Below are 25,469 nucleotides of genomic sequence, written 5' to 3' on the forward strand. Positions count from 1 at the left end.
GAGAACCCATATCTCTGGGATCCTAGACAGTTGTTTTTCAGCTGTAGCATGCTGCTTCTAAAAGGGGAAGTTCTTGAACCCTGACAAAGGAACTTAAATTATCAGATATACTAGAAGAACCTCCTGACAGCTTGATCTGATTTACACATATTTAACCAGAGCCTGGATTCCAAGAACAGTGTTATTATGATGCATCTGCAATGTACTTTGTACTTATCTCTTGAGGGGTACCCAATGATGATAAATTGAATGTAATACATCTAAGATCTCTTCTAGATTTCCATTTCCATGACTCTATGAACCATCCTAATTACTGATTAGTCAGTTTAAGAGTTTCTAGTTTCATAGAAAGAACATACATTTCTCAGTTCTTGAAGTTGGAAGAAATCTTAGAGTTTATCAAGGACAATCACTTCATATAGAAATTGAGGTCCAAAAGAATAGTTAATTTGCTCATGGTTGCATTACTAGCTGGCAGCAGAACAAAGATTAGGACCCAGTTCTCCTGCCCTTCTGATATACTAGGTTGAAATGATAATACACTCTCCTACATCCTATAATCTCATCTTGTCTCTGACATGAACTGTGTGACCATGAGCAAGTCACTTGCCCATTCTGAGCCTTCATTTTCTCATCTATAAAATGTAAACAATAATCCTTTCCTGTCTCACTTAGATTCGTTGTGGGAAGTGTGCTTTGTACTTTATAAATGTGAACTACTGATTGAACTACTTACCTGCCCTTATTCACTCATTGGTTTGGAAAGCCTGTATTAAATACCTGTTATATACCAAGAGTTGGGAGTACAAAGATTAAAACCTGAAAATAATTCCTGCCCTTTAAGGAACTTATATTCTATCTCCTGGCAGTGTCGTTGGGAAATTGCTTTGGAAACAGACATTAGAGCCACCACCAAAGGACCATTACAACTTTATAAATGTGTTAATATTGTTGTTGTTATCATTCTGCCTATGATCACTAACCCTTGGCAGTGGTGTCCTTATTCAGTTGGTTTTCGGTGTTGTCTGACCGTGACCCCATTTGGGGTTTTCTTGGCAAGGAAAATGGAGGAGTTTGTCATTTCCTTCTCCAGTTAATTTTTCAGAAGAAGTCAATGTATCCTGAGTCATTACCTGTCTTGAATTTTGTCCTGCCATTGGACTTTGATGACTCTAGAGGAGAGAGTGAGGCTGATGACTGTTCAACTCTGCCTCACTTAAATCCAATTCGTGCACAAGTCAGGACATCATCCTGTGATATCATTGGTCCTCTTTAAAAATGGTGGCTCAATGGATTGAGAGCCAGGCCCAGGCATGGGAGGTACTGAGTTCAAATATGACCTCAGATACTTCCTAGTTGTATAACCCTGGGCAAGTCACTAAATCCCCATTTCCTAGTCCTTACCACTCTTCTGCCTTAGAACCAATACACCATTCTAAGACAGAAGGTAAGGGTTTAAAAATGAAATACAGTATTGATTCTAAGATGCAAGGTAAGGACTTAAAAAAAAACACCAAACAACAAAGGATAAACAATAGCAACAATTGAAGAAACCAAGTCAAGCAGGGTTAAGTGACTTACCCAAAGTCACACAATTAGCAAGTGTCTGAGGCTGGATTTGAGGTCGGATCTTCCTGACTCCCTGTTCTAACCACTGCACAACCCCTCTGACCAAGTATATGACCTTGATGTTACCATACCTCAGTTCTCCATTTTAAAATTGAAACACCTCTCCGGTTCTTCATACAATTTTATGGGAAGACAATAGGTGTGAAGCCAGTGTTTGAATGCCCTAGAAAGAAGGGGTAGACATGTAATTAGAATCAAGCCTGCTCTAATTCATGGCATTTTGAATTTTGTTTTTTTGTCAAGGTTGGTGAAATAAAAGCCCATGCAGCTGAATGGAAAGCCAATGTGACAGCTGAGTTCAGGGAGACGCGGAGACGCCTGAGTGTGGAGATCCACGACAAGCTGCAGCGGGCAGCCACCATCAGGAGCATGGAGCGCAGGCGCTTGGGCCTGGATCAGAGGGCCCACTCCCTGGATATGCTCTCTCCTGAGAAGCGTTCAGTCTTCGCGGCCCTGGAGACCGGGCGCTTCAAGGCGTCATCTCAGGAAAGCATCAATAACCGGCCTAACAACTTGCGCCTGAAGGGGACGGAGCATCTGAACAAACACGGGCAGGGAGCCTCCGAGGACAACATCATCAACAAGTTCGGGTCCTCTTCCTCCAAGCTCACCAAGAGGAAAAACAAAGACCTGAAAAAGAGCGTCCCTGAGGATGTTCAGAAAATTTATAAGACCTTCCGGAATTATTCCCTGGATGAAGAGAAAAAAGAAGACGATTCGGAAAAAATGTGCAACTCGGACAACTCGAGCACAGCCATTTTGACTAACTGCATCCAACAGCACTCAGAAATGGAGAATGGCGTCATACCTTCTGAGACCAAAGAAAGGGAACATGAAAATAAATCATTACTTGAAGACAGAAATTAAATGTAAAAGACAATGGATTTGGATTAAGTGATGTTAGTGTTTTTATATACATATTGAGACATGTGCCTTATATGAACCTCTTTAATTAGTCTGAATTACATAGCATTGAAGAATATTTTCACTGTGCCATAAATGACTGAAAGCTGGCTCTGCCAAAACGAATCAAAGTACAGCACTTCAAATAGTGACAGTAGAACACACACCAGGAGTTTCAACAAGTAGGTTACCATGGTGAAATGTTAAGGGAGAGAGTTACCATGGCAATACAACTGGAAGGTTACCACCCTGGCATAATATAGTTGGGGGAAAAAAAAAAGGGCAGCTATTTTTTAGACCAGCCTTTTGAAAGAAAAAAAAAGTGAGAATTATATATCTTATCAGTGGAGTCCTGTTTCCTGAACGTCTTGTATGTTTCCTTGAATATACATAGTAATATGTATGCACATAGGAAAAGGGGAAATGATTGGGGTGAAATGGTAACTTATTAGAAATTCATTTTATATTTTGGCAAGTGCTCTCAGATTGAATTTTTTGTAATCATCTAATGCATAGTCTTTCTAAACTCCAAAAGAATGTCCATGGAACCTGAGACCAGCTGGATGTTGGAAACAGATCAGAGCAGACATATTAAAAGGTGCAATTACTTTTCTCATTAAAAAAGAAAGAAAAGAACAACACAAAAGCATCACACTGTGGATATCACCTTAACCAATGACAAAAGAAATACTGAATTTCTTTTCTTTTCTCTAAGGGGTAGCCCAGATGAACTGGAAAACATAGTTTAAAATGCAGCTTCAACTACTATATTGTTCGATGATAAACCTTTTGTTTTCCTTAATATGTCCAATGTCAGGCAGACTGGTTTTTAAATCTCCCTTTTCACGCTTTCTGCCAGAACTTTGCTTTTAATGTGGGCAGACAAAGGGGTGGGGGTGGGGTGGGAAAGCTACCGCCTTGCATGTTGTCAGCATCCTGCTGTTGACTATAGTTGAATATGACTTTTTACAAAAACTGATATCATCCGTTTCTGATACCTAGAGATAGATGAGGGCCATGAATCATTAGCATCTCAGGTCTCTCTGTCACTTTTGGGTGGAGTGAGATGGAAATGTGAGATCCAACCCTGATATCTTCAAACAAGGGGAAAAACTGTCCATCAACCAAATCTAGTCAGTTAAGAGCAACATGTTTTAAGTGCTTAGAGTTTAAGTGCCATTAATAGTATTTGTTATATTTTGTCATCCTTCAAAGAAGTATTTTCTATTTTCTTTTTAGCTTTTAAATTTGGGTTTTCTTTCATTATTGAAGGACTCTGTTTTTTTTTTCCTCCCTTCTTCTCTTATCTCACACTTTCTTCCCTAGAACCTGAACCTGGACTTGGTTGGTGATGTCAAGCCAAATGATGAATAAGTAACCAAAATATGATGCTCTTGAATGTTCCGCAAGGCCCTGGGGTAGGGGAGGGAAACAGTGGCCCACCCAGAGTGTTGAGACAACCACTTCAACTAATTTTTGCTACAAGTAAGAAAATGCTAGTGAGTTTGAGGTTCCAGCACTGTTTGCACTTCAGTCTTTACTATTGTCTTTTTTCAACTTTGTATGATCCCAATGAGGTATATTTGATTGCATGCTCACACTGACCCCCTGGTCTTTGAGAAAAGCAAACAAGGAGTCCTTGTTAAAAGTTTCCGTGATTCAACTCAGTTCCTTTCATTGCCTTGGGATAGTGTAGTCAATTAACAAAGCAGGACGATTTCACATAAATTGATGCTGAAAAAAGGGACCTTTAGGCATGATCTAGTCCATCCTCTGGCTTCCAGGTCAGAGATACACCCATGATATCTCTATCCAATGCTTCTTTATCTGGGAAGATTTTCCATGATGGAAATCTTCCTGACCACTTTCTACACGCAGATGGTATACGTACAAACTTGGTGTTTCCCTCCTCCAAACTTCCCTCCTCTGTTCTTTAGGCTCCATTTCTTGGTTTCCCTTTGCTGTGAGGCTGAACTATGGGAGAAGCTCCTGGGCCTTCTGAGAATGGCCCGAACCAAGTGGCCCTCTCTAACCCAGACGGGATTGTGGTCAGACTGAATAAAGATCTGAATTGAGTGAATGAGAGCTTTCGCTCACAAGACCCTCTATCTATACCATAGCTTACATTCAGTTATGCAAGAGGTAAACATAGTTTCTTACTATGTGTGGCTACCCACCCTTTTATGGTGGACTGGCAGATCAAATTCATGAGTTCACATTAAGCCCAGGGCAAGTTCCTGGATAAAAGGCCTCTGAATCATTGTCACTGGGTTTCACACTTGCTTAGGTTCCCAATCAGCCTAAATTATGGATCCTTGCTAATGGGCCTTTCTCCATTGACTGATCCCCCAAACTGCAGCATCCTGGAGGTTTCTGCCTTTTTCTGAAGACAAGCCTTAGTCCTGCAGGGCTGCTTGGGACACAATCATCCCTCTGTGCCTCTAGCTACTGAGATTGCTGGTACTGACAAGACAGAGTCTGGCCACGGGAAAGGCACGAGGGAGAAGTACAAAGATAACATTTGAGGCTAATTATGGAATGTGTCAAAGCTAACCCTGTGGAGATCCAGCCTATCATATTTTCATCCCAAACTCCAGAATGTATATTTTATCATTTTGAAATGCTATATATATTACCCACCTGTATTGTTATGCACTTTATTGTTCACCTTGCAGGAACACAACACATGGAAAGAACAAAACAGTACAAAACATAAAATTGCATTTTGCACCAAATGAAACATGTACATTTGCTGGAGTACTAAATATAAGCTTTCCTAACTGCATCAGATCCCAAATAACTGAAGTAACCAATATAGTGATAAGAAAATATAGGTATCGACATATCTATATTTTCTTCCATATGTAAAATAATCCTCAGATATAAATGATGCTGGCATCCTGGAAAAGAAAGAACCAAGATAAGTCCTACAGGGCAGATGGATCCAATAAGAACATACATATCAAAATGCTTTGTGAGACCCAAGGCCCTCTGCAAGTAGTGGAAGGTTTCCAGAGAGACTGAAAATAAAAGAAGGGGCTTGATCTCTTTCCTTTTCACACAAGACAACATTTTAGCAAAAGTACATGTAACATTTTTTTTTTGTGGAGGGCAGGGTAAGGAGGCATGGGATGAAGGATGCTTTCTTTGAAAAATCAGGCTAAATTATGCACAACAACCAAAGCCACTATGGTTGTGTCCATTTACTAATCAAGAAAAGAGAAGAACATTTCTTTTAGTTGTAGACACTGACTAAACACATGATTAGACTTGCCAACTCCAAGTGATTTTTGTTTCCCCTTTTATTTCAATACTAGACTTCAACAACATTAGTCCTGCAAGGAGCCAGCAGAAGATAAAACCAATTTTGCAAAATGTACATTATTAGCATATTTCTTATTAGATGAACTGAATATTCATGGATGTTTTTAAAAGAAAACATAGTTTGGAAAGGAGCCAGAAGATGCTAGGGATGATCTCACTAACTAAATAAATGATATTAGAGAAGTAAGTAGAAAGGTGCCTGAATATGGCAGTCAGGAGACTTGGACTCTAGTCCTGGCTCTGTTTCTAGTCAGCTTATGTGGCCTGGGGCAAGTCACTTGCCTCTTGGCTTTGGTCTCTCACCTGTAAGATAAGGAGGTTGGACTAGACAATGGCTCTCTGAGGTCCCTTCAAGCTCTAAGAATCTACAAAGAAAACTTCCAGGTTCTACAATCAATCAATCATTAAACAATTATTAAATATCTAATGTGTTCTAGACCCTGTGCTAAATGCTGGAGATACAAAAAGAAGCAAAAGACAGTCCCTGCCCTCAAGGAGCTCATGATCTAATGTACTAATGCATAAAACATGCTGAGAAAGTTACTGCTCTGATCTGGAAATATTTACTGATTCTCATCTGTTTTCTATGATCTTAAGAATTAAATTTCCTAATTTTTGTAACTAATATGGTATACAGATGGAGATCACCCCTATATACAGGAAGCCAGACTGGAAATAAGGATGATATCCTCCCTTGGGCTCACAGACTACCTTTTCCAAAGGAGACAGTAGCCAGATGACTTCAAGCCATGCTGACTTTTGTTTACTTGGCTTTAAACTAATGAAGGCATTTGACCTTGAGCTCATTGGCAGCCCAATGAATGGAAAATTTAGTTGAACACGGCATTAATTTTCAAACTATAGACACACTCAGATTAAAGCATAGAAATACACACAAGAGTGACTTACAGTGACTGCCATAGAATATAATGCCATGGAGGAAGTATTGGTAGATATATCTTTATATGTGGTCCTCTTGAATATCCCTTCCTTTTTCTGAGATGGCATTAATTCCTGTCTAAATCAGTGCAACTCATCTATTGTCCATGTTTGGTTTCTAGTATCAATAGTGCTGTGGATGAAGGCTGGATTGCTGTAGGTTCTCACTCAACACATCAGACAAAATTTTAAGTATCCTAGACCTATTAATGTAACACAAGTTTCCTAATTTACAATAAGGCCATCAACAAGAATGAAAAAAAAGGCCCATTTGAAAAAAAAACGATTAAAAGGGTGAACTATATTTCTGATGATCTTTGCCCTTGGCCGTTGGCATGTCATCCTTTCTCATGGCCATGATGCAACAAATGGAAAATTACATGTGTTGGAGCAATATGAGTGAGGTTGCTCTTGGTGCAATACTGGGCTCATCAGCAACTGCCTTAAATTGGAAAAATGTTAAATCTCTGGCCAAAAGATCACTTTAATCTGACTCCACAGATATTAACTCTTCTTGTGGGAACTAGGAAATCGCATGCACTTAACATGATTGTAAATAAAGCTGTGCACACATTTTATTTCGTATGGAAACATGTACTCAATCTTTGCACGGAAAACTAATTGTGTTGGCATTTGCCCAAAAGATACATTTCCCTTTAAATTTTGGTCCTTCTGTGTCAGTATGAAAGTCACATATCAGCGTTGTAGTCTTAGGAAAAATAATAGATGCTTCTAATTTGACTGAAAATGAGTGTCCTTCCACAGGTGCCTATGAGATTTGGAATTTACTTTCCATACTGGGTTCCTAAATCAGAAATCTCAAACAGGTCTCCGTGCATTTTTTTGGAGAGACATCACACACCACCTCCAACAATGGACCCACACCTCAGAGGGTGACTGTAAAACCTCTCCTTCATTAAAAGCTGTGTGTCTAAAAGAGAGGCAGTGCACTGGTGCCTAAAAGTGATATGCAAACCAAACATACCAGCCTTTAGTCCTTTACTCAGTGAGCTTAAGTCCCAGAGCCACATGAAAGATTATCAAATGATGGTGATGATGATCAAACCATGCGCGGAAATGTTTTACATTGTTTTTCTTTTTTCTTCTCTCTGTAGGATTTCATGGTGCTTTAAAAAGGCATTTTCAGAAAAGGGAGGATTTCATAATGTTATTAGGAAGAATATAAAGCAAAATTGCTTGTAACATTTCAATAAGCTGTGCTGCTATTGTCTTTATCTGATGATGTAATTTTTTTCAATGACGGAAAAAATATTACAACAAAGATCTTCTGCTTTCTCTGTTGTCCTTTTCTCCCCATGATGCCAAATACCTTTGAGCGATTGGGGTTGGGAACTTTTCTCCTTACATGAAGCCAGAGATGGATTAAAGCATTTACTGTGTCCAAATAGAAAATTACATATAATGAAAATGCTTTGGTTATTGGGTTTTACACTTTCTTGTTTTCAACAATTTTCTCCTTTTCTCTCTCTCTTTCAATTAAATGATTTCTTTCCCCTCACCAAGAAACAATAGCAAATCACTGTTCATGAACACTTAGGAGAGAGATTACCGCACAAGGTGGGAAGTTGGATCTTCTGATTCAGTTCATTTGACAAACTTGAGCACCTAAATTTATAAGGTGTTGTGCTAGGTCTACAGGCTCTAAAAGCAAGAATAAATCAGCCTCTCACTTTACAAAGTTTACATTCTACTACAGAAATACAACATAGACAGGACAGGGCAGCTAGGTGGCTCAGTGGATAGAGAACCAAACCTGGAGACAGGACATCCTGGTTTCAAATCAGACCCTCAAACTCTTCTTAGCTGTGTGTCCCTGGGCAAGTCACTCAACCACCATTGCCTAGCCCTTACTACTCTTCTGCCTTGGATTCCATTCTTAGTATTGATTCTAAGAACAGAAGGTAAGGGTTTTGAAAGAGACCAACAAAATTTAATACATAAGCAGAGGAGGAGGAGGAGAAAGAACAAAAAGAACAAAAACTGACCCATTAGGAGAGGAGCTATGGTCATTAGGATAATTGTTTATAGAAGATAGCACCTGAGTTGAACTTCCAAAGAAACTGGAGTTCTAGGCATGAGGTCATCCCTTGAGATGCTGAGGTAGATAGCAGACTATCAAATTTAGGGAACAACTTAGACTGGCTTCAGTGGAATGTAGAATTCACATATGAAATAAAGGTGGGCAGCAGTTAGACTGGAGGGTTTTAAATACCAGTTTGAGGAATTTGTTTTTTGTTATTTTTGTTTTTTTTTAATCATGGAAGCAATAGAGATAAGGGAAGCTTTTATCATTAGTGCTCAGATCTGTCTCAGAAATATTACTTTTGATTTTGCAGATAGCTTGGAACTGGGTAAAAGGTTCCACTGGTCTTTGTGTCTATAGGTTACAAGATGGAGCTGAGAAACTAGTCAGTTAATGGAAGGATCATGGCTATTGGTGGTGAGCTTTAGCTTTAAACTTATCTGGTCAAGCTGGATACTAAAGATGTGGTTCAACAGAACCAGATGTCTTTAACAACTAGAGAAGGAGGAGAGAATAAGCATATATTAAGCACCTACTATATGCCAGGCACTGTGCTAAGTACATTTGATCTTCCCAACAACCCTATGAGGTAGATACTATTATCATCCCCATTTGCAATGCGGGGAAACTGAAGTTAAATAATTTGTCCAGGATCACTGAGGTATAAGTATCTGAGACTGGATTTGAACTCGGGTCTTTTTTGACTCACAGACCACATTGTGCCACCTAACTGCTTGCAATGATCATCTACAGATGATTCTGAAATAGCAAGAGATGGCCACTACCAAAACATCCATGGATAGGACTTTCCAATTTGACTCTGGAAGGTTTGCTCAGGTACGCTAGGGCATACAGGCCCTGTTGGCATAGCAGGGGCCCCAGCAAGACCATCCCATTCAGGTCATCATGATGGTCTTTCCTGGTTATAATAAAAGAGATACTATAGGGTGCCTATTGTAATAAAGGGGATACTTGGAGATAGAGTGATACTAGAGGGGATACCCTGGTTTCTATTGATCTATACTGAATGGCTAATAGATCAATATTTTGCCTACCCTCCTCCCTCAAATGCTACCCATTTCCCCACCCTATCCTTCCTCCCTCCCTTCCCCTCCCCCCTCTTAGTCAGTCACTTTCTATGTAATTCAAGATGAAACTATGAGGCTTAGAGAAGATACTCTTCTTTCTCTTTTCTCAAGTAAGGAGGTTTATTGGGGAAGATAGGACAGGATGGAGGATAACGTAAGAGGGATGGCATATTCCCTAATCTATACAAAGAGTTAGGATGGTATTGGGAAATTGGCAGTTCTGTCACAACTGTGACACAGGGACAGTCAGAGAGTTTGGAGGAAAAATATTTTTCTTCTTCCTTCTTTTAACCAGACAGCCAGATAATCTCAGCTTGATTATTCCAAGTCCAGAAACACAATTAGCTTTTTAGGTTCAGCCACCTCCCTCAGCCACACCAAAACTTCTTCTTCCCTCCCCTCTCAGAAACCAAGAGAGAGCCCAGTTCAGTTCAGCTGTGTGGTTAGCTTCCAACTGTTTCTCCCTGTAACAAAAGGAATGTTACCTTTTGATTGACAGATGATGTCTGATATCCTTTGCTTTGTGTTGCATGCTTGGCTTGCCTTGCAGATTCTCTCTTTTACATTTCAGAGGGAATAGAAGAAGGTATCTGCCACCTTGGTAATGTAATTTTTTTTAACCCTTACCTTCAGTCTTAGAACTAATCCTATGCAATGTTTCCAAGGTGGAAGAGTGGTAAGGGCTAGGCAATGGAGGTTAAGTGCTGTGGAAGTGAGAAATTGAGAATGATTTTGGGAGGAGGGAAAGACGGAAGAAATAAGATAACTGCCTGATCTTTAGTTATTAATTGCCAATCAACATAGTCCCATGTTATTACTTATTACAGTGCCTGGCTTTCAATCCACTGAACCACCTAGCTGCCCCCAAAGCAACTCCTCAAGGAAGAATTCTAGAACATATTATTAAAAAATAGCTAGTAAACATCTGGAAAAGGAAACTGAGATCACAAAGAGCCAGCAATTTCATTAAGAACAGGACATAGCAGGATTTCCCACCCACCCCCTTTTTTTGACAGTGTTGCTGTACTAGAGATCAGAAAACAGAATGAAATGATTCCTGGATGCCTCAGAATTAATCACACAAGTATGCTATGGATTAGTTGAGTGGTTAGAGATAATCAGTATTCCTGGCTGAGAAGAATCTAAGTCCCTTGGTAGAATGTAAACTCCTTAAGGGCAAGGACTGGTTTTCATTTCTGTCTGTCTTTTCAGCATCTGGCACAATGCCTAGAATGTAGTAGGATCATTGGATTATAGATTTAGAGTTGGATGGGAGCTTAGAAACCAACTGTATTAGCCTCTCCATTTAATAGATGATGAAACTAAGCCTACAGAGGTTAAATAGTCTACCCTAGGTCAGACAGGCATTCAGTAACACAGGCAGGATTTGGAACTAGGCTTTCTAACTACAAAGTCAGTCAGCTTTAGGTACTTTATAAATATTTGTTTAATTGAATTGAGTTCCTGGGATTATTTACTTATTCCGTTAAGTTTCTGATAATGGAGACATATGCTGCTGAAAAAACTCATAGAATTCTGACTTTCTTGGGTAAAAAAACCAGGTGCTTTAAGAAATATTCAGTAAAAACAAAAAAGAAAGAAATATTCAGTCATGGAATGCTAGAATAGAATGTTACTCAGACACTAGCTATTTGATCTTGGGTAAGTCACTTAACCCTGCTTGCCTCAGTTTCCTCATCTGTAAAATGAGCTGGAGATAGAAATGACAAGCCACTCTAGTATCTTTGCCAAGAAAACCTTAAATGGTGGCATGAAGAGTGAGACACTACAGAAAAAAAATGCATGATAACAAAACAGTAAAAGACCTAAAATATCAACTTGGTCAAATCCTTCATTTTTCCTATGAAGAAACTGTATATGGTCTGGCCCAAAGGCCAGACTTTGTCCTCCTGTCCAAAGCAACATATGGATATGTGCTATTATGGATATGTCCACCTCTAGATTATCTGTGCATTATTCAATCCATGTAACCTACTCTCTGCTAGCAGTCTCTCCTCCATAGTTGGTTCACAATTCTAGGTCAGTTTCTAGAGAAATGGAATTTGCAAAGAGAGGAAGGAACTTCCTCATGGTCTCAAAGTAGAGGAACCATAGTTCCAGTATAAATTCATTAACTTCATACCCACACTAACACAACCACATTGCCTCGCTCAAGAGTAGCATCAGAGAGAGACTGAAGGGTTGTTTGGTGGGGATACTTCAACATCAAAAGTCTATAAGAGCTTATCAGCATGATCTTCCAACTGGGTCACCCATTTAAGGAATGTTTCTAGAATCATTAGGATTCACCTCCTGAAGGAAAAGATGGGAATTGAGTGTGTTAGGTAAAATGAAAGTGTTTCTGGATATAGCAGAAGGCTATTGTGAGATTCCCTACCTTTAAGTCAGGTTAAAGGCAGCATATACCTATGATTCATAGCAATTAATAGAGTCTAAAGAAAGTAACTCTTTGGTGGAAAAAAGGAAAAAAGTCTATGGTGTGATCAAAGATGAAAAAAAAAAGACAACACCAGGGCAAGTCATAGATGATTGGGGAAACTAAGTTCAAAATGTGAGGAATTCTGAAAGAGATCATCTCAGTGGTCCAAGCTTGGGCTAAATCAACATGGAGTAGGTCTATGAGAAAAACAAGCTAGCAAATAAAAATACTACAGAGAGAGCTGATACTAGGCTTTGGCTCATGACTTTATTTTACACATCTCTGGCTAACCAACCAGTTGATTTATAAGCACTTATTATGTACTTACTTTTTTCCAGGCTCTGCAAAGTGGTGGGCATACAAAGAAAAGGCAAAAAGAATTCCTGTCCTTAAGAAATTTATATTCTACTGGGAGAAGACTACCTTGTTACAAAATCAAGACTTTATTCTTTCATTTCATTTGACTTTAGGATCATAGAATCATAGATTTATTTGAGTTGGAAGTTATTTTAGAGACCATCTTGCACAACTCCTTCATTTATCAGATGAGAAAACTATAAGCCATTACAATACTTGCCCAAGATCATATACAGAGAGTAATAGTAAATGATGGTGGCATTGTGCTAGCCATGTCCCCTACTCCCTTTGTTATATCAGCATCACTGTGAATGTAGAGAGCTGCTCTTTTATGAGGACTCTAGTAATATCAGGTCCATCATAGCCCTATTTCTACTATGGCACCCTTCCCCACAAGTTGACAAGGCCCACATGGGAATCAAGAGGAGGAAAGAAAAATCAAGTTGTGAGGAAATTACTTTATCCAGGAGTCGAGCAGACAAATTTGACCAGGGACCCTGAATTCTTAGGATAGGAAGGAAGTTCTGAGTAGGAAGAAGAGAAGCTAGGTAGCTCAGTGCTTAGAAATGGGAGGTTTGAGGTTCAAATATGACCTTAGACACTTCTTAGCTGTGTGACCCTAGGCAAGTCACTTAAATTCCATTGCCTAGCCCTTGTTGCTCTTCTGCCTTGGAACCAATATGCGGTATTGATTCTAACACAGAAGGTAGGGTTTTTTAAAAAAAGAATGGTAGATATGAAGATGACACTTGGCATTGGTATTGTTGCCCTCAGTCTGGTGTTAAAGGGTTCTAGACAAAAGTGTGCTGATAAATGTTTAACAATTAACTCAAAAAGAGATGTGTACACTTTTAAGTTTAATTGGCATTACTAATATTTTCCCATCACTTTCATAAGTCTAGACTATCAATAAAACAATCAAGGCTAGAGCTGGAACTCAAACCCAGATCTTTTCATTTCAGGACTGGTGCACTTTCCATTATGCCATACTACTTCTCTAAATACTGACCAACTTGCTGGATTAGTATCACAGCATCATTTCATAATTCTCAAAGTCCAGCCCATACCTGAGCAAGAATCCCCTCAACTATACTAAGTAAATCAATAGATAGAAAATGAATAACAGACGATAGATAGCTAGACAGAATGGTAGATGATAGACAATGATTGGTAGGTAGATAGGATGGTAGATGATAGAATGATTGATAGGATGACAGAGTATACAGATAGAATAATAGCTAACTAGCTAAACAAGTAGATGATAGAGCATTCATTAATTATAATAGTTAGCATTTATATTGCACTTGAAGCTTTGTGAAGTGCTCATTTGGACCTTTTTAAAAAAGTATATCTTGAAGACTCATTATATGCCAGGCACTGCATAACAGTGATATAGCTACAATTGTTGGTTATACAAATATAAACAAGTAAAACAATCCCTTTCCTTGAGAATTGGACATTCTCTTTGGGAAAGACCAATATGAAGGGGATCTTCAAGTGGTGGTAATGCTCCCTGCAATGGTGTGGCAATGGCTGGGAAGTAGCACTGATGCCTAGTTTTCAGTAAGATAAGATAAAACAATTACCTATCAAACCCAAAAATCCTAGGGATAGAGTCAAATATGGCTGATGGTAGTGGTCAGGAGAGGACTGGTTGAGGAGGGTGGATTAGGATGATGATTAGAGTGTAAGCATAATGGTGAAGAGATGGTTCAAAACTGGTAGTCATCTAACCTCCCCTTGAAGACATACAATTATGGGCAAGCCATCATCTCCCAATGCATCCATTTTTGAATATTTGTATTGCAGAGTTTTTCCTTACATTGAGATGAAATTTACCTTCATGGAACTCTCCCTCTTCCATTCCCATTGCCCTTGAACCAACCCCTCCTCTCCAATCTAACCTGTCTTCTTCAATATTCCATTCCCTTTTTGGAGGACATTCTTTTTTTTCCCCCACTCCAACAAAAGAAAAGTATATGAAATTTTACCAGAAGCACTTTGGAGAGACAGCCTGACACAGTGGAAGAAATATGACTCTGGAGTCTGATCACTATGGTCTAAATATTACCTCCTATACATATTACCTGTATGGCTTTGTACAAGGCACTGAACCCTCTATTTCTTCATCTGTAAAATGAAAGAGAGGGATTAAGTGGGACTTGTTTTCTAGAGCAATGAAGGATGATCCTGATGACCCACTTATAAATGAATTATGCTATGATGGGGAGAAACTGGAGTTCTAAAGGTCTTTATTTGCGCTCTTGGGAAATATGCTCATCATTCAAATGGAAGTCTCAGAGGGAGAGAACCTTGAAGCAAAATTCCCACCAGTGGTCATTTTTCACACTCAATTCATTCTAGGATATTTACTAAAAGACTCAGTGGGGAATTTTTAAATTTTGATTTATTTATTGGTTTATTTTTTGATACATTAAATGATTTTTCCTTAGAAATATATGCCTAAAACCATCAGCAACCAATATTGGTTTTTTAAAACCCTTACTTTCCATCTCAGAATCGGTACTATATTGGTTCCAAGGCACAAGATTGGTAATTTTGACCCAGTCTTGGAATTCTTGAAAGAGTATCTTGAGTAGTTGTCCATGGCATGTTATTTCAAACAATGACTTCACTGGAATGCAGTGGAATATGGGCTAAAGCACAAGCTCCTGGTTGTGCAAATTGCTCTGAAAAAAATTATAGCACTTTCAGAAGGAGCCTATCTTAGCACTTTAAAGATGAGGACTTTGAAACCTACAAAAGAAGAGATTTGCTCAGGGTCACACAGGTAGCTGAGATTAAAACCTAGATCCTGTGACTTCCAATTGTATTCTTTTCAGTGTGCTACTCTGCCCTTGCTTCCTACTTTAGAGGCAAAATGAGGCCACTCATCATCAGTTTCCTACACTTAAAAGCCCTTCTATATCTCCTCTTACTCTCTCTTTTATTGTGTGCTTGAAATAGCCCTGCTCCTTGCTAAGATGATTCTTTCTGCTTTTGACTTTAACCATAAAACCTCTGGAAACTTGTCATCTTGACCATTCTCTTTCTCCTTTGTCTTTGTCTTTCTCTGTCTTTGTCTCTATCTCTGTCTCATTTCTCTATCTCATCATCTCTGCTTCTTTTCAGTCAGTCAATGTTCGTTCTCTTCATCACTCAGGCAATTATGTCTCTGTCTGCCTCTGTCTCTTACCTTCCCTTTCTCCTTATTTACTGCTCCCTTTCTTTGCCTCTGAATACTCCTCATTCAAAAGCTTCCATCTGGGAGGCAGCTGGGTGGCTCAGTGGATTAAGAGCCAGACCTAGAAATAGGACATCTTGGGCTCAAATCTGGCCTCAGATCCTTCCTAGCTGAATAAGTCACTTACCCTCCACCATTGCCCAGCCCTTACCACTCTTCTGTCTTGGAATCAACATGTAGTTTTGATTCTAAGATGGAAGGTGAGGGTTTAAAAAAAAAAAACACAAAAAACTTCTATTCGACCATACCATCTGTAAAAATGGAGACTTGAATCCAGGACTTCAATCCCCAGAAGTCCTTGCTCCACTTCCCCAGAATGCTTCGTAATATCACTGAATTCTCACCTGGGCCGAGATTGAGATGGGGTATTTAACCTGATTGGAAAGGCTTCTGGGCCTCTCTCTTTTCTTTCCTGTTTCTGCTTGCAAGCAGACACAGCTCTTTTCATAATGTAGGTGAGGTTGTGTCTAGGCTTCTCTGGGCCTAGACAAATGCTTTCTTATTCTGTAATTTTCTTTAATCCTTAACCTTTAATAAACCTCTAAAAACATAATACTCCTTGCAGAGAGAAGCTAATTTCTACTAGCCTCAGTTTCCCCTAAATTTTAACTGTTACAGCATCCTCTCAAGCTTTCTTCCAGTCCTTTTTCTGCCCTTCAGTGATAATAATGAGATCTCCTGCATTCACTGCTTACATTTTCTCCCCTCTCCTCTCATACGTCTCAAACTCTTATTCCAGAATCCTATTCCACTAAACCTGTTCTCCCCAAGATTACCAAAATTGCTTATTTGCTTAATCTGTTGACCTTTTTTCAGTCTTCATCCTCCTTGAGTTCTCTATTGCTTTTGAAACAACTGAATCCTCCTCCTCCTCCTCCTGGCTACTCTTTCCTATCCTGGCCTCCATGCTTTTGCTCTTTTCTAAATGCTTTCTTTACTGCCTAACTGATTTCCCCAACATCCTTCATAAGATCATCACTCATCTCCCACCCTTTTAATTTGGCTGACCCACAACCCCAAACTGCATATCCAATTGGGATATATACTACCTGTATACATGTCTAAAGCAAATAAGCTTTTTGACAGGAGGAGGACTATGTCATTCTTGTCTGTGTGTGTTCCCAATTCCTGGCAGATAGGCACTTAATAATAACTGGCATTTAGAGAAGCTTGAAAAATGCTTCACAGTTATTATTTTTTGTGATCTTCACAATAACCCAGGAAAGTAGGTATCATCATCATCATCATCATCATCATCATCATCCCCACTTTACATAAAAGGAGACTGATGAAAATCGAGGCTATGACATAGGCTAGTAAGTGTTCAAGGTTGGATTTTAACTCAGGTATTCCTGTCTCCAAATCCAATGCTCTCTCCTCTGTGCCACCATCTGTCTTAAATAGATCTTTGATGCTTATTGAATTGATTAATATTCCCTTACACATGATTTCAGGTGAGTCTTCATGAATCATGGGAACCTAGGTTTATTTTGTAGTATGCCTAAAAATGCTTGGCTGTATACTTGTAATGTCCTGATTTACTTTTAAAGGTAATTTAGGGGTCACCTAAGTGGCTCAGTGGATTCTAGAGAATGAGACCTGGAAATGGGAGAGCCTGGGTTCAAATCTGGCCTTAGTCACAATTTCCTAACCCTTACTACTTTTCTGACTTTTGATCTTAGTATTAATTTTAAGACAGAAGGTAAGAGTTTTTTAAAATTAAATAAAAAATAATCTAGCTTCCAACCTATGAGATACTAAATACTATCCCTCCAACAGGCCCCACCCTATAGAATAATTCCAGGGGTCTTGAGCCCTGGTTAACCTCAATTCAAGAAAAGAGAGCAGACTGAAAAAAAAGCTTGTTGTTGAGGGGACAAGGTCTCTCAAGGAGGCTCAGACCTCTGAGTGTGAACTAAATCACAATGAGGGTGGATCTCATTATATCTCTGTGATGATAATTTAAGATTCCCTCATCTTTTGGGGCTGCTAGATCACATCGATGTCTCAAACTGAATTCCAATCTTCAGAACTATTTCAATTTAACTGCTTTCTAGTCACATTTCACCTCTTTTCCTATACCTGGAGTTTGTTTTCTCAAATTGCATGTAACATTTTTCCTTTATCCCTATTTCATTGTTGTTCAGGATTTTTTAATCATGTCTGATTCTTTGGAGTTTTCTTTGCAAGAATAATGGAGTGAGAGGGGCAGCTGGGTGGCTCAGTGGATTGAGAGCAAGACCCAGAGATGGGAGGTCCTGGGTTCAAATATGACCTTAGACACTTCCTAGCTGTGTGACCCTGGGCAAATCATTTAACCTCCTTTGCCTAGCCCTTATCACTCTTCTGCCTTAGAACCAATACACAGTATTGATTCTAAGATGGAAGGTAAGGGTTAAAAAAAAAGAATAATGGAATGGTTTGCCAATTACTCCTACAGCTAGCTCCTTTTTATAGATAAGAAAACGGAGGCAAACAAGGTAAAGTATCTTCTTTTTTAAAAGAGATCATCGGGAACTTTATTTTATTTTTTATTTTTTCTGTTTTAAAATTTAGAATTTTTTTTCCATGGTTACATGATTCATGATCCCCACCCCCATTTTACTCTCCCCTCCTGAGATATACTGGGATATACATGTGTCATTTTTTAAAACCTATTTCCATATTATTCATATTCACAGTAGAGTGATCCGTTAACATCAAAACCCTAACCATGTCCATATCAAACTACTTGGTTGATGTAATAATTAAAAATGATAATAATATTTCTACCTAGATATATATTTTATAAAGTTTATTAGGAAGGGTAGACAATCATTCCTAAGTAACCTAGCCTTGTGGTGCCTAGCCTGCCAGTCTCTTCCTCATTCCCCCCTCACCTCCCTGCGCTGTCTCTTCTCATGGTTTCCCCTTGGTCTTCTCTTTGGTCTCTCTCTGTCCTGCCCCAAACCTTAACTTTTATTGACATACAGAATGTACACCGACACAACCCTGATGCAACTGTGGTATGTCAGGAATGTTTGATAGAGAGGTAAAGTTACTCAGGAAGGGGAGGGGATGAGCTTCCTTGACACAGTTGATCATGTGTTTTTCTTTTGTGTTTCTGCTCCCACAGTTCTTTCTCTGGATGTGGATAGTATTCCTTCTCATAAATTTCTCTGGGTTGTCCTGAGTCATTGCATTGCTGCTAGTAGAAAAGTTTATCATATTCGATTGTACCACAGTGTATCAGTCTCTGTGTACAATGTTTTCCTGGTTCTGCTCCTCTAACTCTGCATCACTTCCTGGAGGTTGTTCCAGGTCACATGGAATTCCTCCACTTTATTATTCCTTTCAGCACAATAGTATTCCATCACCATCAGATACCACAGTTTGTTCAGCCATTCCCCAATCAAAGGGCATCCCCTCATTTTCTAATTTTTTGCCACCACAAAGAGCACAACTATAAATATTTTGTACAAGTCTTTTTTATGGCTGGATCAAAGAGCAGGCAATCTTTTAAAGCCCTTTGTACATAGTTCCAAATTGCCATCCAGAATGGTTGGATCAATTCACAACTATACCAGCAATGCATTAGTATCCCAATTTTTCACATCCCCTCCAATATTTATTACTTTTCTTTGCTATCATTTCTCTAATAAGGAGGGATTTAGAACACTTTTTCATGTGCTTTTTGACAGTTTCTATTTCATTGTGTGAAAATTAAGGTGAAGTGTCTTGCCCAGAGTCACACATGTAGAAAATTTCTGAGACCATATTTGAAATTGAAAAGATGAGTCTTCCTGACTTCACATGTGACATTCTAATCACTGTGCTGCCTCATTATCCCTATCACATTTGGTTTTATTGGATCTAGTCTACCATTTTTTCTAAGATTTGGGGGTTTTGAAGGATTTGAGGACTCATATTCTGTCATTAAATGTACTTCTCATTTATAAACTTAATAAATATGACATCTATACTAGACCCAAGTCACTATTAAAAATAATTGGAAAATTGTATTTAATTAATTAATTTAGAATATTTTTCCATGGTGACATGATTCATGTTCTTTCCCTCCACCACCCCCAGCCCCCTGTAGCTGATGTGCAATTCCACTGAGGACTATTAAAAATAAAAGATATGGTCTTTTTTTCATTTTTGGGTTGCAAGAGTTGGGTTCAGGTTACCAGGGTTAGCAGTCACCTGATATGAAATGATATGTAGCATACCAGATATATTAGCATCTTGAAAGTATTATTGGTATATTGATATTGTATCCTATGAATTCATATACCAGACTCATGGTCAGGTTACTTATTGATTATTGTATTTCCAAATCTTCAATCCAAAGGACAAAAGAATTCCTGAGCAGGACAAAATGTGCCACAGGGTCCTAGCTCCCACCATGTTAGACCACATTCCTTACCAAGTCACATATTTGATTAACCTCCTCCTCTTTGATTGCATGATTGTCAACTGAGCCAATGTTATTAAATAAAATGAGGACAGGTGTTGAGCCCTCTCTCAATTCCATCAGAGGGGCAAACACGATGGAGCCCATATTTTTTAACTCCTCTTTGAGTCTTTATTCCCCCCCCCCTCTTTCCATTTTCCCTCAGTTTCCAATTTCCTTTTCAGGTGTCCGCCCACAAAAATACTAATATGTAACTACAGGAGGTTACATGATATTTACTTACCTATGACCATTAGTCCAAATTTTGGAAATGTGATTTTGAGACCCTATGAAATGGTAAAAACTAGTTTGACTGAGATGGCCATAGTCACTCACAATGCATGTATACTGGGACTAATAAACCAAGAAACTGGGCATTATCTCCCTCATGACTTCTTGCTGGATAGCATAGTTGGAGTTCAGTTCTCTATTTTCTCCCTTCTTATTATGCAATGTAGAAAATACCCACTTTTCATTGATTTGTCCCAACTCTGATCTCTCCCTGTGCATGACAAAGCAATTGACTATTGGTGCCATGCTGGCTGTTTGTTCAAAACTCTATATGAATTTGAACTGTAAGGGTCTCTGTGTCTTCTACTGTGAGTCACTTCTAGAAGCCACCCCACTATGTGCCACTTTTGCACTAAAAATAATGAGGGTCACTCACTGACATCATTTCCTTTTGGCATCTGTCCCTCTCCTCCCCTCATGCAGTTCACTGTTATTCCTATGGAACTCTGTTGCTTTTCATTCAAATTCATCTTCACTCCAAGTAGCTAATGAGAGTTGCTGGGAAAGAGAATGCTCTTACTTTTCTTGTTTAGTATATTGTCTTATCCCAGAATAGGGTGGTGACAGTGGATAAGAGAAAGATGAAATAGAAAGAAAAGACTTTGTAAAGATAGATTCAGTGGGGTTGGTAGCTCATGGAGTAAGGTGGGAAGAATAAGGATGAGGGAAAAGAGAGAGAGAGGTCCAAGATGACTCCAAGGTATGGAGGATCTATATAAAAATAATCAACCATTCTCAGATTGCCTAACATCATGTCAAAAGGTACAGTATTATGGGGAATGAAATTTGCAAAATCTGAAATATATTTAGCTTGACCCACAAAAAGTAACTTTAAAATCATTCTTCTGAAGACTCCATCACAAGAGGGCAACTAGGTAGCATAGTAGATAGAGGGCCAAATCTGGAGTCCAGAGGATTTAAGACTATGTGACCTAACTGTGTGACTGTAGGTAAATCATTTAATCACAATTTACCACTCTTCTGCCTTAGAATTGACACTTAGTATTGATTCTAAGACAGAAGGTAAGGGTTTAAAAAAAATGAGAGTGCTACTCATGTATATTTAGATGGATAGAGGTGATGCCACTGAAATGAAAGTTGTGGAAGATCTGAATGAATTGGGAAGGTTTCAAGTGTGAGCCCAAGAATATAGGTTTAAGGACGAACTTAATTAAGGTTGGAGAGGCCACTTATCAGTTTGACTGCTGATAATGATTTTGACTATGGCCACAGAAATTTTGGGGATAGTTTGCATAATTATGGAGAGGTTCTTATATTCATTCCCCAAGGATGAAATCAGAGCTCTTGTGAAAACATTGAAATATTGAAGCATTTTGGAAAAAAACATCATATAAAGAAGATTATTTTTCCTTCTTGGGAGTTGTACTATATTTAACCAAAATCTATTCACATAAAAGCTCTTTAGGCTAGCATAATATTGATGTTTCCCTTTACAGGTGGAAAATTGGGCTCAAATGACGGAGTGTACACAAAGCAGAAGGAAGGTGGAAACTTTGAATAAGCTCTCAGAGTTAAAGAGACAATCCTCAAATGTCAACCCCGGGATTTGTTTCCATTTTGAAAATAAACTATGGAGCAAAAAAAAGTTATTTGAAGAAGTGAGTTAACTGTATCTTCTTACAAATATTCAGGGAACAAAAGATGAGCCGACATGAGTTAAATACATTTTTTCCTTTACTCCCCAACACAAACAAGAAAGCTCTTTTCCTCACATATAACAATCTGAGCATAGGTTTTCCAGTTCTTCCAGTTGTTGAATAATACATCAGTGATCTCTCTGAACATAGATATCTAGTGTTAACTTGGAAACAACACAGAACTACTAACATAGTCAGAAAAATCAAGTCTTTAATCAGGAAAAGGATAGGTCCAATATTCAGCCATTACACAGAGCCCAGTGCCAAGAAGTACACAGGGTCTACACCCTGGGGACTCTGGGAATGTATTCCTGGGAGAAGACATGACCCTAGATGCTTTCTCCAAAGAGTGACAGAACTTGGGGGTCTTTTATACCTTCTGGAGAACTTGGTACAGCAAGCATACATAGACAAGCTGCAAGGAGGCTGCAAAGAGGTTGCAGCCAGCATATGGAGATTCAGGGAGCCATCAAGTATAATAAATACAAAGGAAAGGGTCAACCCAAGAGTTGGGCTTCCAGAGAGAGGACTTTAGTATAATGGGAGAAGCTTCTAAAACAAATAAAGGTACCCAACATTTGACTATATCTACTAACCCCACCCAAACTAGGGTACCCAAACACTTTAAGGTCTATAGTTCAGCCCAAAACAGGTGTGCCTAGTATTTGAATTTCTCAAGTGGCAGGAGTAAAATTGGGGTCTCCAGATTTCAAGTTGACACTAGGCAGGAGTATGTTGGAGCCAATTTTATTTTATTTTATTTTATTTTATTTTTTGGAAATTTTATTTAATTTAGTCAATTTAGAAGATTATTCCTTGGTTACAAGAATCATATTCTTTCCCTCCCCTCCTCCACCCTTTTCCATAGCCGATGTGCAATTCCACTGGGTTTTACATGTGTCCTTGATCAGAACCTATTTCCATGTTGTTGATGTTTGCATTAGGATGTTCATTTAGAGTCTACATCCCCAACTATATCCCTTCAAGCCATGTATTCAAGCAGTTGTTTTTCTTCTGTGTTTCTACTCCCACAGTTCTACTCCCACTCTGAGTGTGGATAGTGTTCTTTCTTGTACATCCCTCCAAGTTGTTCAGGATCACTGCATTGTCACTAATGGAGAAGTCCATTACATTCGATTGTGCCACAATGTGTCAGTCTCTGTGTACAATGTTCTTTTGGTTCTGCTCCTTTCACTCAGCATCAGTTCTTGGAGGTTGTTCCAGTCCCCATGGAATTCCTCCAGTTCATTATTTCTTTGAGCACAATAGTATTCCATCACCAACATATACCACAATTTGTTCAGCCATTCCACAATCAAAGGGCATCCCCTCATTTTCCAATTTTTTGCCACCACAAAGAGGGCAGCTATGAATATTCTTGTACACATCTTTTTCCTTATTATCTCTTTGGGGTACAATCTCAGATGTGCTATAGATGGATCAAGGGGCAGACAGTCTTTTAGTGCCATTTGGGCATAGTTCCAAATTGCCCTCTAGAATGGTTGGATCAATTCACAACTCTACCAGCAATGCATTAATGTCATTGGAGCCAATTTTAACTGATCTGAGAGCACATTACCCTAGAAATCAACAATTACTTCACATCAGGACTTGATATTTTGTTTTATTGATTGTCTAGACTTTTAAAAGTGCTAATAAATCAGACAAAACTTAAAATGTGTATGCATGCTTTGTTTAGTTTAGTTTAGTTCCCAGAAAGCCCAGCATAGCCCCATATTGCTTATAAACTCTGTGTGAGCCCATCAGGAGTTCAGCAGAAGATTCAGGGAATTTAATCTTCACCACTTTGGTGGTCTGATGACTGTAGGCTAAAAAGTAATAATAACAATAATGGCATTTACATAGTGCTTTATGGTTTACAAAGTACATCAAATTCATTATTTCATTTGAGCCTTGTAACAGCCCTCTACCTAGGATACAGAAGAACCCCAGGAAGTAAGCACAAAGGTCAAAGACTTGTTGCAATTGAGATCAAGGTAAACAGAGTCACAAAGTTCCAAGCAAAATTTTTTAAAAATATTTTATTTTACTAGTTACATATAATAACAATTTTCCATATAAGTTTTCTGAAGTTATATGATCCAAATTGTCTCCCTCCTTTTCTCTCCTCCCCCTTCTCAGAGTTGGTAATCAGTCAAGTACAATCAAATTATTGACAAAAGTCTGAATTTTTTCCAAGAAGCAATCTTGGCTCCTCAACAAAGATAAGATCCTGAAATGGACTCTCCTACCTTTTTTTAAAGACAAAAGGAGGAGCAGGATGAGAAAAAACAATATGATTAGTTACAAAGGTCATAGTATCATGGGTGTGAGAAACAATATGATTGGCTGGAAATTAGGAATGAGGGACAACTAACAACCCTTCTTCCATCCTGTCCTTAAGAAATGTTCATTGTTTGAATCCACCTGCAAGTACAGTTTAGTGATGCTAAAGCTGACTACCTTGAATAACAGAATGGACTCTCTGGCATTCACCTGTATCCTTCAAGGATAGCAGATTTCCTTGACCCAAGAATAGAACACTGATGAGTAGATGATCTTACATTCTAAACTTAGCTCAGAGACAATGAATGATTTCCTGGAAAGCTGGATTTCTAAACTTAACTCTAATACAGATAAAACATTACTCTGGTAGTTACAAAAATGTTGGCAGTGATACAGAATGGAATCAATGACAAAAGGGAATTAATTTTATTTTCCCAATTTTCAAACTAAAAGGAAAGGATTAGGCTTTCACTCAAACCCTATTGTCTCTCATTTAAAAATAGTTCTGACAAAACTTTGATTGGTTTCCAAAACTATAGTAGAATACAAGCAAGAAATGTAAAAGAAGAGGAACTCTAAAACACAGCTACATGAAAAGTGGTCACAAATGACAACTGATACCAGGGACAAAGAAAGAAGAATTTATAGAATGTCTTAGATTTAGAAGGAACTTCAAAGTCCCCTAATTCAACCTCCAAATTTTACAGATGAGGAAACTAAAACCAGGGAAGTTATGAGTTTCCCAAGGTCAAATAGGCAGTAATTATTAGAGGCAGAATGTGAACCCAAATCCTCTGATTCCAAAATAAGAGTACTTTTCATTTTAGCATA

At 38.7% G+C, this 25,469-nt stretch overlaps 1 protein-coding gene across 3 annotated transcripts in view; it reads left to right on the plus strand.

Annotated features, from left to right (window-relative positions):
• The window catches only part of KCNK10 (potassium two pore domain channel subfamily K member 10), a 202,995-nt gene extending 194,918 nt beyond the window's left edge, over nucleotides 1-8,077 (plus strand). For all 3 annotated transcript variants that reach the window (XM_007472674.2, XM_007472675.2, XM_007472673.2), the window contains exon 7: nucleotides 1,873-8,077. In XM_007472674.2, coding sequence (XP_007472736.1) covers nucleotides 1,873-2,496 — 624 coding nt within the window. In that variant the 3' untranslated portion in view covers nucleotides 2,497-8,077. The remainder of the gene's footprint in view (nucleotides 1-1,872) is intronic.
• Nucleotides 8,078-25,469: the final 17,392 nt, after the last annotated feature.

The sequence above is a fragment of the Monodelphis domestica genome, chromosome 1 (genome assembly GCF_027887165.1).
Source record: "Monodelphis domestica isolate mMonDom1 chromosome 1, mMonDom1.pri, whole genome shotgun sequence".
NCBI classification, from domain to species: Eukaryota; Metazoa; Chordata; class Mammalia; order Didelphimorphia; family Didelphidae; genus Monodelphis; species Monodelphis domestica.